This window comes from Anopheles merus, chromosome 2R (assembly GCF_017562075.2).
Source record: "Anopheles merus strain MAF chromosome 2R, AmerM5.1, whole genome shotgun sequence".
NCBI lineage: Eukaryota > Metazoa > Arthropoda > Insecta > Diptera > Culicidae > Anopheles > Anopheles merus.
This window is the reverse complement of record NC_054082.1, coordinates 3,073,533-3,087,606: the sequence shown is the minus strand read 5'-3', so window position 1 is coordinate 3,087,606 and position 14,074 is coordinate 3,073,533. Positions and strand designations below refer to the sequence as shown.

The 14,074-nt window shown below is 47.1% G+C and overlaps 2 protein-coding genes across 6 annotated transcripts in view; both read right to left on the bottom strand.

The window, feature by feature from the left end:
* Positions 1-14,074, bottom strand: part of LOC121589521 (furin-like protease 1, isoforms 1/1-X/2) — a 145,356-nt gene that overhangs the window by 110,073 nt on the left and 21,209 nt on the right. The window lies entirely within an intron of this gene.
* LOC121589738 lies at positions 5,083-7,311 on the bottom strand. The gene has a single exon (XM_041908849.1). It carries the CDS (start codon positions 7,309-7,311, stop codon positions 5,083-5,085), a length of 2,229 nt encoding a protein of 742 aa, XP_041764783.1.

Sequence of the window (14,074 nt, the reverse complement as noted above, 5' to 3'; positions counted from 1 at the left end):
GTCGCTTCCTTCCTGCAGAAAAAAACGGGCGAGGGTGAGATGGGAGATGGAGAGCGTTCCTCTAGCGTTGGATAAGCAAAAGTCACATTTCCGTCCTTGAGAAGCAAATCACTACAGCTGCATCTGCAGTTCTCTGTTACGGTGCTACTTCGCGCAACACAACCGCTTGCAGCAGCATAGCAGCAACAACAAAGTAAGAAAAGCCTTTTGCATAAGCTAGCAGTCGCATCGGGACACGGATTCACTTTTCAGCGATTCTTCCTCAGCAGCGAGATACGCGCATTTCCTCCACCGACTAAGTAGAACGCTCATTAACTAAACTTTTCGTCCAGCAAACTTCCCTGACTGGCTGCACCCGTCCCATCCCTTGGCTGGCACGATTTGCAACGGAAAGTTGTACTACTATCGCAGAGCACACCGTGTCTCGTCATACTGGTGCTACCCATGTTGATCCAGATGATCGCTACCCGTACAGCGCACTACAGAGGAAGTTTGCAGGGTCCTCCCTCATAACAGCTTGCGCATCGTTTTCGGAGTGCGTCACCCTCGCTTAACTTGATAGTACGTCGTTACGGCTATTCAGACCGAGCGAGAAACAAAAATACAGCTTTGCGTCCAATAATTACGACACTGTGAAGCTGCAAATTAAATACCGAGGAGGAGTTTGTGTGTCTTGACACTGGCCAAGTGCTTTCTTGCCACATACACACACACACACGCGGCATGCCGGTGAAAGAAGCATAATTGTGCTATAAAAGCAGGCAAGCAAGCATCACTTCTCGCCAGGATAAAGCGGCCTTGCAGCAAAGCTGTGTGGTTTGCAAACTTCCGTAATATGCACTCCCCTATGCAACCGCCGCCAAGTGTTTAGCATCTGCAAAGCAGCTAACGCAAGCAGCAACAGCAGAGCGTTTATTGCTAGGAGGGAAAAAGTAAACATTAAAAGAAATCTTATTACTGCCACCACAAACAACTAACACAGCACAAACATGACGCAAAGTGGCTTTCCTGCATTATCTCGCTCCGTGCCTTTACTTTGCCCATCGACACGGAGCACGGAACGGAACGGATGGGGAGTGAAGAAAGGGAATCTTTTAACGAGAATTGGAATTTAAACTGTATAACAAATGCAGCTCACTATCTATCTCGACGAGCTTGCCGCTCTCACACATCTTGCGTTTGAAAATTCAATTTCCAAGATTGCATCGCACGATAGAGCGCTCCCCTTGGGCGCCACGGCAATTGCGAAAGGATTTTTTCCACCCCCTTTCCATTCTGTTCCGTTCTTGCACGCGCAGCAAACCGGGACGAGCGATTGAGAGCTGCTTCGCAATTCCATTCGCAGATTCCTGCGCCCCAAACCCTGTGTTGTCCCCTGTGCTCTGTTGGCAGTCCCTTTGGTGTCTGTATTTCCTTAATTCAACTAAGATGGACGTGAGGAGATGCAAACAATCCGAAAGTAGCGCCAAGAGAAAACGCACACACCCATACAGGCGCGGCCGAATACGTGGAAGAAGGAAGCAAGCACGCCACGAGCCAGCACTGACTTACAGTTACTGCAACCGGGTGCAATTGCACCGTGGCAAGTGAACCGTGTAAGGAGCTGCTCCCTTTCCCCCGATGGGCGGTAAGCGCCAGCAGAAAAATCTAACGCGTGGTGCAGAATAAATAAAAAGAAACCATGCAACGGTGAAGAATATTGAACAGCAGCGCTTCCTCTTTCGCCGAAGCGATGGGAAGTGGCAACAAATTGAGAGCGTAAAAAATGTAAACTAAACCGTCCCGAGAGGGTTCTTCTCTTTGTGGCAACAATTTGCGCTGCCGGGAAGTAGGAGCAAATATGAAAGATTGTCTAAAAAAGTATATGACAGGCGACAAATTGAACGAGCTTATAGTTCACGAATTATAGTTGCTATATTTGTCATTTGTTGGGAAATCAATTTATTTTTATCTACGAAAGCACACATTGTCGTGTACTTGTTAGAATTATATTGCATCGAAGTGTGTCCAGATTCCTCTCACTTTCCAATCAGTACCATTACCATTAGAACATCTAACCTGTCAAGGGTTTGAGACCTATATTTTTGGATATTCTTTGAGCGTTTGCAAATCATTGAATATTCCTCAAACTGACAGTTAACCTTGCGTAAATTCAGGAATGGCAATTGAACACAACTTCCGCCTCCAAACGAAACGAAATCCAAGCCTCCACATTAATCTATTACAATACTTATCAAACAGCCGCCTTCGCAATGCGCACAGTAAAATACCACATTTTAATTGGATTGCTCCGTCTTTCTACGGCTAACAACACGGATAACGACAAGGGCAGGCGCGCTAGACCAATGCCTAACTCAAACAACCGTCACACCTTCTCTGTCCGCTGTCACATTCCTACGCGCGGCTGTCCTGATAAGAAACTGACAGCTCTTTGGCAGTGGAGAGCTGAACGATTGATTTACTGCCAATTCCAGAGCACTTTGCCACGGCTCCACACAGCTCCGCAACGCACGAGAAACAGGGAGACAAGGACCAAAATGAAGATTACCTTCCGCCAGCGCCGGGGCCAGCGTTTTTCAGCGCTGGTGTTTATCTTGCCTGCTGTTATATTGCTGCTACCGCTCCTTGTTCGCTTGTTCATCAGTCGCTCCTTCTGCTGCTGCCAAGCGCCACAAAGCTATACTCTTCTGCGCGTGCTGCAAGTTAGTACACAAACGGCACGGGCTAGAAGAAGCCTCGTTCATTTCCCCTGCACAGAAAGCTGTCGAGGGAAAAGCGTTGGGCACACAGGAAAATGACAATACTGCCAAACACAAGCAGAAACAGTCGAAACAAACAACGAAACGAGCATACCGAGAGTGATGTGTGTACGTACTAAACGTAGGGAGACGCGGCACACATAGACACACACACACAAAAATCAAACAAAACTGCCGCCAGGTTCGTTCGTGACAGCCGAACCATCTCTCGTCGTAGTGCAGAGCTTCAAAAGTCCCACCCTCGCTCCGGAGCCTTTGTTTTGTGTTAGAAATAATAATGAAACAAACTCGCCAGTCACAACAACATGAAAACAATAACAATCACACATTTTCTCCCCTCTTCCACACATTCCGCGCGTACGGCTAGGGTTTTCACACTCCCCCATCCTCCATATTTCGTAATCCCTCAAGGTATATATCTTTCGTTCGCATTGCCCCGTGTTGCTGGCTGCTGGAGCGGCTGACATGATGGAAAAAGTCAATCGGCGGCCCCGACACATACTCACACAAAAGTGACACACCGAATGTGCTGCTCCCGGAAGCGAGTCCGACCAGAACTCAATATATCCACTTCATTCCACAGTGACAGCAGTGTGCGTAGTGGGCGAGGTTGGGTTGTGATTTGTGACAGACATAAACGACTGTGGCAACAATGAAATGTATGTTTGGGTACACAGGGACCGGGATCTCGTTTCCCCGTGGTGCGCATTCTAGCCGATCCGCCGTTCCCTCGGCTAGTCACTTTCGATTTCTTCCAGCCGTACCGGAGAGCCGGCTGCTGTTGGTGTAAGCCATCATTACACCGCTATCATTATGGTCTTTACGATAATGAGCGGCGACGAAGATGGCCGCTTTTGTTTGGTACGTCATGATACTAAAAATGTCCCTAACACGCTGTCAGCATACGTTGTTTTACACCTTCCACCGTACACAGCCATGGGGGACGCGATGTTTGTGGCCAGAGATGATGCGGTTGTGCAAACAAACTACCGAACCGCGAAGAACGTTGATGTTTTGTTTGTTTGTTTGGTCGTCTTCCATACTAACCTAAAACGATACAATCGAAAAAGGGAGAGAGAAAACAAAATTAGTTCATTTGTTACTGACAAAATGGCTACAAAATTCCCAAAAGAGTAGACAAGAAAAGAAGATCATCTTCGGATACGGCACCCAAAGACCCGGTGTCTTACAATTTGCTTTCTTTTTTGTTTCATATTAATTCTTCCTTTCCCTTTCAAATAACCTTCTTTGCGACGGTGTGTGCCAAACGGTTTCCTCTTGTTTAGATAGTGACCCAATCGAACGACGTCATCCTACAGGTACAACCTCCTGCCTTGCCAACACAATCCCTTCCTTCTCCAATTTACCACCGATATTTCCGTCTTGTCCCTTCCGGTTAGGCTGGGCTGTAAATTTCACGCCACAATTCAAACGCTCTGAAATTATGTTCGCTTTTCCGTATGATGTAACAATAATTGTTGCGAAAAGGTACTCAAAGAAAATTAAGTAGATATTTCTAACGGCGAAAAATCACAAAATTAGTTTATTCTCCGAGTAACTGGCGCGAAAAGAGGCCGGGAGTCCGTCCTCCGGCCCTTTTATCCTCTCACCCTCCCGCCATCGCGATTCAATCGCGATGGAGTTTTCTCCTGTCGAGCAGTGGAACTCTACAACAGTTTCCTCTCTACATTTGTGGTGTTCCCCAAAACCATAACAAACGCTGTTGTCACAACATTCTCCCCATCAGTTTAGCGCCCCTGGGTGCTACACTCCTATGACGTTTGTTTCTGCTCGCTCTGTTCTCCACTGCTGTCATTAATCCCATGCGGTCTCCCTTGTTGTTCTTTGCTAGCCTCATCACTTGACTTAACCTTTTCGCCTACATCTAGAACCGCAATTTTGGTCGCCGGACGCTCTAAAATCCCGTTTACCGTCTGCACTGTCGCTCTTCTTACTTGCCCATCCCTTGCACAAATTACGCTTAAAACTCTCCCCATCGGCCAACTGTTCCTCGGCAAATTTCCGTCCACGATCACTACAACATCGTCTACCTTGATGCGCGGTGCCGGATGAAACCATTTCGATCTGCGGGTAAGTGTAGGAAGATAATCCGCGATCCACCTCTTCCAGAACAAGTCCGCATTCCCTTGTGTGGCGCTCCAAGACGATTTAATCGATGCCGGGGAGTCATCGAAGAACGCCGTAGTTTTTCTTCCGTCTGAGCTGCCTAGCAGTAGGTGGTTTGGGGTTATGGGAAAGTCCAGGTCCTCATCGAGCGGTATGTAGGTCAGCGGCCGGGAGTTTACCATCATCTCAATCTCCGTCATCGTGGTGAGCAGTATTTCATGGTTGTCGGTGTAGCACATGGACCAAACACAGTCCATCCAAGTCTCGTCTTTGCGGCGATTGGTTCGTCAAAGCTCCCTTCAGCGCACCGTGACGGTTTTCCCAGGTGGATATTGTCCATACCAATCAGGATTCGTGGCTTCACTCCAACATAAGAAGCTATCGGCAGGCCCCTTAGGTGTGAGTATTTCTGGGCCAGTTCCTCGAGCGGTAGCGTTTGTGCTGGAAGTGATAACTCATTCACTGTGTGCACCTTTTGAAGATCGTATGTTGGAGCTCCCCTGTAGACACCTGATACCCGCAGCGACACCATTAACGAATTGGCCTCCTCGCGTGTAGTGTCACCAGTCCATTTCAGGCACAATGGATGTGGAATGCCCTCAATGCCAAGTTCGTCGATCAACCTTCGATCAATAAACGTCGCCGAGGAGCCTTCGTCTAAGAAGGCGTAAGTGTTGACATCCTTCTTCCCGCCGTATATTGTGATAGGTATGTAACGAAAGAGTGAATTCGGTTTAGTGCTAACGTGAGTGTTCAGTGCGTGTTGTGTGCTGCCGCTGCGTTGTGTAGTGTCACATTCAACGTGAAGCAGTTGGTGGTGTTTCGCCTGGCATCCGTCCATGCCGCAAGGAGATCGGACGAAACACGGACCTCGGTGTGTTCCGAGACATATATGGCACCGACGATGTTCGTTAATATAAACTCGACGTTCCTGGATCGTTAGCTCGTGAAACCTTGCGCAATCTACGAGTGTGCGACATGTATCGTGGCAAAGCGCACATGTAGTGGTACGGTGAACGTTTAGGTGGTGGTGGTTAGTAAGTGGTCGGCGCGCCGGTTGTGATCGCGTCGTTTCGGTGTGTTGCGTGTATTTTTCGAACGGGTTAACCTCGGTACTCGCGGCCACCGCAATTTCAGTAAACCACTTGCCGAATTCTTCTATGGTCTTCCTCGGTAACTTCACCTTATAGCGTGCCCATTCCAGGCGTCTCTCGGCCGGTAATTTTGCAACTAACTCCTTAAGCAACGCAACATTGCAATTATAATCTTCTAGACCGGACGCTTTTATTGTGGCGCACAACTTGCGTACTGCCTTGCCAAAGTTCGCCAAGGTATCAAGCCTTTCGGCTCTGACTGGTGGTAACCTTCTCACCTTATCGACGAGGTTGTCCACTATCAGGTCGGGACGACCATACTCTGTCCGCAGAATGTCTAAAACTTCCTTTAGACCGTCCGGGAGTAGAAGCACGTGATCCACGGACTCTAATGCAGGTCCACGTAGCGCCTGCTGGAGTCGGATGAGATTTTCGTCATCAGTGAAACCACAAGCCTTGGTGGATCGTTCATAAACGGCTATGAACAGCGGCCACTGCTCCACAGACCCTGAGAACACAGGGAGCTCCTTGGGTGTGCTATCCCGCGCGGCCTTTTGACTTGGCGTCAAAAGGTTCCCCATTACGGCATTTTGATTCGCGGGTGTCGGCTTCAACGTCGAGTTGACGCCGTATGGTGCCGCCATCGCCATCGCGCCAACCTGGTTTGGCTGGCCAAAGTGCTTGGTACGGTGCGTTTTGATGGAGTCTTCCACCGCGCGTCTCCACTGTGCATATTCCCGTTCCATGGCAGCGGCTTGGTCTTCTGCCAAGGTCCGGTCGTAATCCGGGGGGAAGCTGGACATTGCTGGGGACGATGGTTGATGACACCGGCTTGCGTCCGCCATCGTGCATTCCTCTCGTGATGACGTTGGTGTTGCTTCAGCGGCTAACTGCGTAGCGCCCGTTGTTGCCGAGTTATGTTTCACTGTGGTCGAAGGTGAATGACCGATGCATTCGCCATCGTGATGAACCATCAAGTTTGTTCCAATATCATTCGTCTTTTGCATCCAGACTTCTGTTTTCCGCACAAAATCGCTTACATGGCTGCCTCGATCTGAAATCTCTTCCTCGAGTTCCAGTTCACATAGTTCCAGTTCGAGCTCCTTCTGAACCTTCTCGAGCTCAAACTGTTTCCTGCGGATCTCAAGCCGCTTCCTCCTCACCTCCAGGTCGCGGGGTAGTCCCGCGGGCTGCGAGGCTGACTCGTCTTTGTTTGCAGCATCTTCCACGACGCTCACGCGCCTCTCCGGGGAGATGCTGGACGTTTCACCTAGCTGCTGCTGCGTCTCCACCACCACACAGCTTGCGTCCTGTACTGCTCTTTCGTTCATCATCGCAACGAAACAACGTTCCTTCACGGTTTGTGTCACTCGCGGATTCGCACTACTCCCGGTGGCGAGATTTATATACGATCGTATCGCGCGCGTAACTTCGGAATACTATAAACGATTACTCGTCACTGCACGTTCGCGGCGTCTTCACTATACTTTCAACTGAAAGATTTACGAGTTATTCCGCGCGTTTGTTCGTATTACTTCGGTTGAAGATTTATATACGTTTCAGTGTGGTGAACGAATCCAAAGTTTGTATATTTATCACTGTGAAGAACTAATTTTGTGAAATGTTGCGAAAAGGTACTCAAAGAAAATTAAGTAGATATTTCTAACGGCGAAAAATCACAAAATTAGTTTATTCTCCGAGTAACTGGCGCGAAAAGAGGCCGGGAGTCCGTCCTCCGGCCCTTTTATCCTCTCACCCTCCCGCCATCGCGATTCAATCGCGATGGAGTTTTCTCCTGTCGAGCAGTGGAACTCTACAACAGTTTCCTCTCTACATTTGTGGTGTTCCCCAAAACCATAACAAACGCTGTTGTCACAACAATAATATTGTTCTACCATCCGAACCGCCAACAAACAATGCTACCACCACCCCCCAGGGATCGGTGCAAATCATTAATCAGGCACCTTCCAAACCCACACGTGTGCACATGTTTACGTCCCACACAAACTCCGGGTTTGTGAGCGTACATGAATCAATGTACGACAAAATTTACCATTTCCTTCCGAGTACAGACCGAGGGATAGTTTGCAACCGGAGAAGGAAATGGACACCCTTCCCGGGGCGGGGCGGGGAAGGTGCATAAGAACTAGAACCTTCCGGTCAGCAGGTAAATAAACAACATTACCATGTGCACAAATGGCTATACGTGTGTGCTTCTGACACGGTGTACCTCTTGCTCTTGGGCAGTGGTGCTCCGAAAAGGTAACAACACGTACGATGTTGTACGCTTTCTTTGGAGCATGCAGCCGATCATAAAGCATATGGAGTGTCACACACACAGCATCTTCTCTTATGATGCAAAGCAAATCTAACGAACGGGTGCACCAAATCTGGACAAATAAACACATTTGTCATTTGGTTACGCCTGGAAGCAGAAATGGAATGTTGATGCAAACGGAAGGCCTGTTTCGATACGATAAGAATGTCATTTATTGAACTGTGCTGTTTCTTTGTATGGCGATGTGTCATGAAAAAGAAAATACTTGTAAACGACAACAAACAGCAAATAGCACAAATCTTTCTTCACGTGTTTTAACACACCCAAACAACAGCAGCAAAGCAGAAACGAAGAATCAGCCACACAAAACATGACAAATTAAATAACGACAACCTCGTAAGCGAACACACGACGCTCCATCTTCATTCCAACCCTTTTTTACGACACATCGTTCGCCGCCGCGTAATGAACAATGAAGCGACCAAATAAATAGATTTTCGTTCGTCCTCCACTTCACCGAAGACGGTAAACGCAAAGATCATTTGCATTCGCACACCGTGCTCCGTACCCACATTCTCTCTCTCTCTTTCAATCTCCTCCATATCTTGCCCCGCATCATCATTATGGCCGGGAAAAATAAGATGCTAACGCGGTTGTGCGGGCTTTTCAAATCACCGACACAGGTGAAAAACAGTTCAATATTTGAACAACTCCCCGCCTTCCTGGCCCATTCCTTAAAAACACGTGCGCTGCGCTGCGCCATCGTGAAACACCAAGCGCCCCCATCGAAAATAACCACGTGCGGCCGGGCATAGAAAAAAACGGCTCTTATTGAATACACATAAACACACGCACACTCCGCTATGCCCCAGCCCTGCCAACACCATTCCCCCATTTTCCCTCCTAAACAAACGTGCGCGCGGTGGCGCTTACCTCTGCCCTTTTCAAGCTGTCGCGTAACCGTCGGCGCCGTACACCAACACCACCACCACCATCACCAGACAGCAGTTCATTTTACGTCGACAATTTCATTTGTAACGTGCCTGCTAAACAGCTCCATCCTCTTTCTCCCGTCTCCACCTTTCGTTTGCATGAAAGCTTGCAAAAGATTTTTCTACTCTTGTGTGCAAAAGGACACAATTTGATGGTCGTTGTTTTTTTTTTTCTTCTCTTCTCCCCTTCATTCCAACACACAAACCTGATTGTCACTTTTTTGTGAGCTTCGGAAAACTTCTCCAGGGTCACAAAACAGCAACATACCATCGATAGAATGTCATAAACCAGATGTAGCCACAACAACAAAAAAAACGCTACTTTCACCTTTAGTAAGCTGTTTTTCTTCATGTTTTTTTCGTATTTTTTTGAACGGACAGGCAACCAGGTTTGCACTTCTCATCAAACTTTCTTATTCGATTTTTTCCACCAACTTTCTTTTCAACACTTACACATGGCTAAGCGTGATAACGGCGGCGGTGGGTGCGTGCGTGACTGACGCGTGAAGGAGAAAACCCATCGGTTTCGGCACTGCCCGCTGGCTAGATACGGATCATCGTATCGCCAAAAGCACACCAAGACACCGCACGAAGCAAAGGGCGACATATCAATCAAAGTTTATGGGATTACATGAAATTACATAAGGTTATCCTATCCCACACACACACATACCAAGAGCAGATGATCGTTCTCGTGCCCCATGAGTCTCGTGCTCTCTACCCACAGCTCACAGTAAACGTTGCGGCAGCTACATTAAAGCTTTTGCAGATGATACGAGTCGACACGACGGCTTCGGTTGCTTTTATTTATTTATTTTTTGCTTCCTCTACAGCACGTGCATAGGCGCTCCAACCCATCCGTTTCCCAAGCAATTTAATCGAATTTAATCCATCCCCAAAAATCCTGCTGTCCTGCTACTGCCTGCTTGCTACCATTATTGAGGATTCTTGGCCGTTCCCCGTCAGGTCCAAAATAATCAGGCCCCGCAAGTCAATTGAAAGGCTAAATTAAGATTCAGCCCTCCTCCGATGACGAATGTTTCCCGCCGGACGAACGAGGAACATCGAACACAACAAAAAAGTGAGCAAAAGAGGTAACACACACGCTTTCAACAATCGATTGATTAGGTTCTATTGTGGCAGATTCTAACAAATCCCCCGAAAAAAGGAAAAAAATAAACCCGTCACCCAATTTCTTTTATGCCAGCCAATTCATGCCTGCCCACGTTTTCGGAAAGCCTATCAGACCGCATTAGGGTAGATAAGGCACGTAAACCATCAGGCACGAAAAAAGGCACATATGTTGTGTGCCTGGTCCAGATTTATCGTACGTTCAACCCCAAAGAGAAAGACGTTTTTGGTGGTTGATGCTAGGACAAAATTTTGCTTTATTGCCTAACACAACGTGCTACGTCCGAAAGGGATGTTTCTTTTCCAGTGTTATCTCAATAAATAGCATTTGTTTTTAAGATCCAAACCTGGGCGGCCTACGATCGATGTCAATTACTACGGTTACAAGTAAATGATTCATAGAACTCCATTTTAAGCGGACAGTTTCAAACGCACAGGTCAAGGAGGAGAAATAAAATCCAATGATATTTCGCTCCACGACCAGCAGAGTTCAATCGTAATCAGGAATATCCTGGCACACACTTCTGCGCTTCACATTGCACACACTAGGAAGCATCATAGAGCTGGGGAGGAAAAACCTACGAGAGCTCCAATTTTACAAATGGAAAATCCAACTCGTCCAAGCCCAATTGCCGTTTCGGTATTCCGCATTTTCCGCTCTCATTCCCTCTCTCTCTCTTTCTTCCTCTACAGCCATGCAGGCTGGCACAACAAAACTGGAAAATAAACACCAACCATGCCATAGACAGTCCGACACATACACACACACACACACATACCAAAGCTCACAGATTCAAGAATGCCGATGCCAAAGGAAAGCGCGACGCTGAAACGGCGAACGCTATCAAAACGATCGCATAATTTATCTTTTAACAAGCACCGGAGCACACTGCCAACCCGGGCCAACACACAGGCAGCATAAACGGATGCTTCACCATTGCCACAACCACACACCATCGCCATTTCACCGTTGCCAAGGAATGGGGAGCTTCTTCGAAACGGAGTCCGAGGAAAAAAAGACCAACCTTATCGAAAAAGAGCGCTCTGGTGCGGCGGTGTGTGAATCGATCTCGGTCCGACGAAATCATAAACATGCGAGAAAATAGGGCCAAGCGGCGCAGGAAAAGCGCAGCGGGCAAAAGTAAAAGAGAGTGTCCACCTTTTTTTTTCTTTTGCTTTTCTTCCACCCTTTTTCTTCCGTTTCGTTTTGGCGATAAAAATCTTATTGAACATCATTATAACGTACCATTTCACTCCGAAGTTGTAGATAAGAAAAGGAAGAAGGAACTGACAAGCGCAACAACAACAACAAAAAAAACATCGAATCGAAGAAGGAAAGGATTTTCCCAGAATCATCACAGAGACACCACCACCGCAGCATCGGAGAAAAGCGGCGCACGCTTGTTGTATATCTATCGGCGGCATTTCCACCCCAACCCATTGCCCCGCCCTTCAAACGATGGAGAAAAGCGACAAGAGATGAGACAAGTGACCACTTTTGGATATGAGAAAAGGTCACACTGCTCAACCCCTTGGTGTTACACACACACACACACACACACACTGTGTATTCTTTTGCCGATTCAACGGCGATCTCCACAATAGCCACGGTTTTGCAACGTTGAATAAGGGCGTTGAATCAGCAACACCAGCACAAAACAGTGGCTGCAAATGACTTTCGAGGTTGCGGGGTTTTTCCCCAAGAAAACTTTTTTTTTGTCATTTGCATCATTGATTTTTGCACCATTTCGCCGGCGCCAAGAGAAGGATGAAATTGCAATACACACCAATACATGCCATCATAAAAAGAGAACGGATTATAAAAGCCGAGGGGTCGTTGGTGATTGTAATTGTGCTGGGGGGGGGGGGAAATGTCCCTTCCAGCTTAACCTCCTCAATCGATAGCCCCGCGGAAGAAAGTAAAGGGCAAGTTCGAATTAGAAAATTAAGTAAATCAGATTGGAAATATAATGTGAATTCAGTTTCTAGTTGACGTTTTGTCACCACACCGCTACACACCGAGAGCAAGTTGCTAACGAATAACCAACCAAGCTTTCGGTAGAACACAGCTGTGGGATTTAGAATCGTCCTAGGGTAATCTCGTTTTTCGCTGCTCCAACCGCCACCGAGAAGGATGCAAACGAAAGCATCATCTTGCTTTTGGAAAAAGAAATTGCAATAGAATGAAAAGGAAACACCACTGCAACGAAACGGTACTTTCCAACAAGACGCTACACAGACCGTGCGGCATCGGAATGCATCAAATATACACAGAACTGCCTGCCAAACACACACACACAAAAAGGATGGAAAATATTGAATTTTATTCAATCAAATTATTCAATATCTCATAATTCGCCAGATGCGCCAGTGAAACGGCTACGGATGGAAATCACTACCGACAAGACGGCAGCAGCATTCCTGCTCTATCTTTCTCCTGCGAGAGAATGCATCGCAAAGGACGGCACTTGCGACATTTTTCTGAGACGCGCACAGTGGTCTTTAAATGCATCCTACATGCTGGCTGGTCAGAATTACTTGTTTTTATTGATTTTTTTTTTTTTAAGAAACACTTTATAAAATATTCGTGTCTTCTAACTTTATACCAAGCACTTCCTACTTTTCTCTAATAAAGATATTTAGAATCAATATTTCCCTCAATTTTCGTTCATTGTTGCGCGGCGACAAGTCGAAACACACTCCCGGTGTGTGCCTTTTCTTTGCGAAAATCAATAACGCATTCATATTTTATTTTCGCCATGTCAGGACTGATACCAGGAGAGTGTGCGCTCCCGCGCTTTAACCCTATCATACCGCGCCCACACCAGCCTCCACACACACACACACACACACACACACACACACAATATAACGATTGTCAAAAAGGTGAGCAGCATAAGAAAATTAAATCATACTCTGAGCATGACACGCAAAATGCATAGCTGCTGGAAGCACACACCGAGAGAGAGAGAAGACAGAGAGGTTTCCTTCCCAGGAAACCCGCGTTTTCTTTTGCTCTATCCCACCGACTGGAGCAGCACGAGGCATCGAAACACGCGTATCGATTGCATATAGGAGACGCTTTTCGTGGTGGAAAGCTACACCAAGGAAAGTGGAATCGCTATGCGGAAAAGCCACTTGTCACATTTGCGGCGTTTGCCTACAATCGAACTTCAAACCCCTGGGAAACACCGCCGCCGTTTGTTTCTTGGGGAAATTCCAGCGCATCTGCACCGGGAAATGGCATCAAACTTTTGCTTCCTATTTTGGATGTTTCTGCAGATTGCGTTTGGCACTTGAGAGACACTTGGACGAGTGGAATTGCCGGTTAGCTCCTCGCCTTATGCACAGTTTTAATTCGTTTCACAATCGACTGCAGTCCAATAACGAGTAGGGTACACTTCAAACTAGGAAAATATGAGAAATTTCTATGTCTATTACCAACGCAACACACACACACCCAAAATTCGCAATCGGTTTAAATCGTTTTTTTTTGCAGTCCTTTATTCCTCCCTTGTATTCAAATCTCTTTTTGACGACTTTTGAATTCGGTTTTTCCAACAGCAATCGTTCCAAGAGTATGTTAAGGTCATCATGCGGCCTGCCAGTGACAACCAGTGTGCCAACAAACTAACACACTTTTTCCCACCCGCAAAAAAAGGCGAATGGCATCGAAATGCACAACAACTCAAG

Coding starts and splice junctions, on each gene's coding strand:
- LOC121589738 (XM_041908849.1), bottom strand. CDS start 7,311: ATGAACGAAAGAGCAGTACAGGACGCAAGCTGTGTGGTGGTGGAGACG.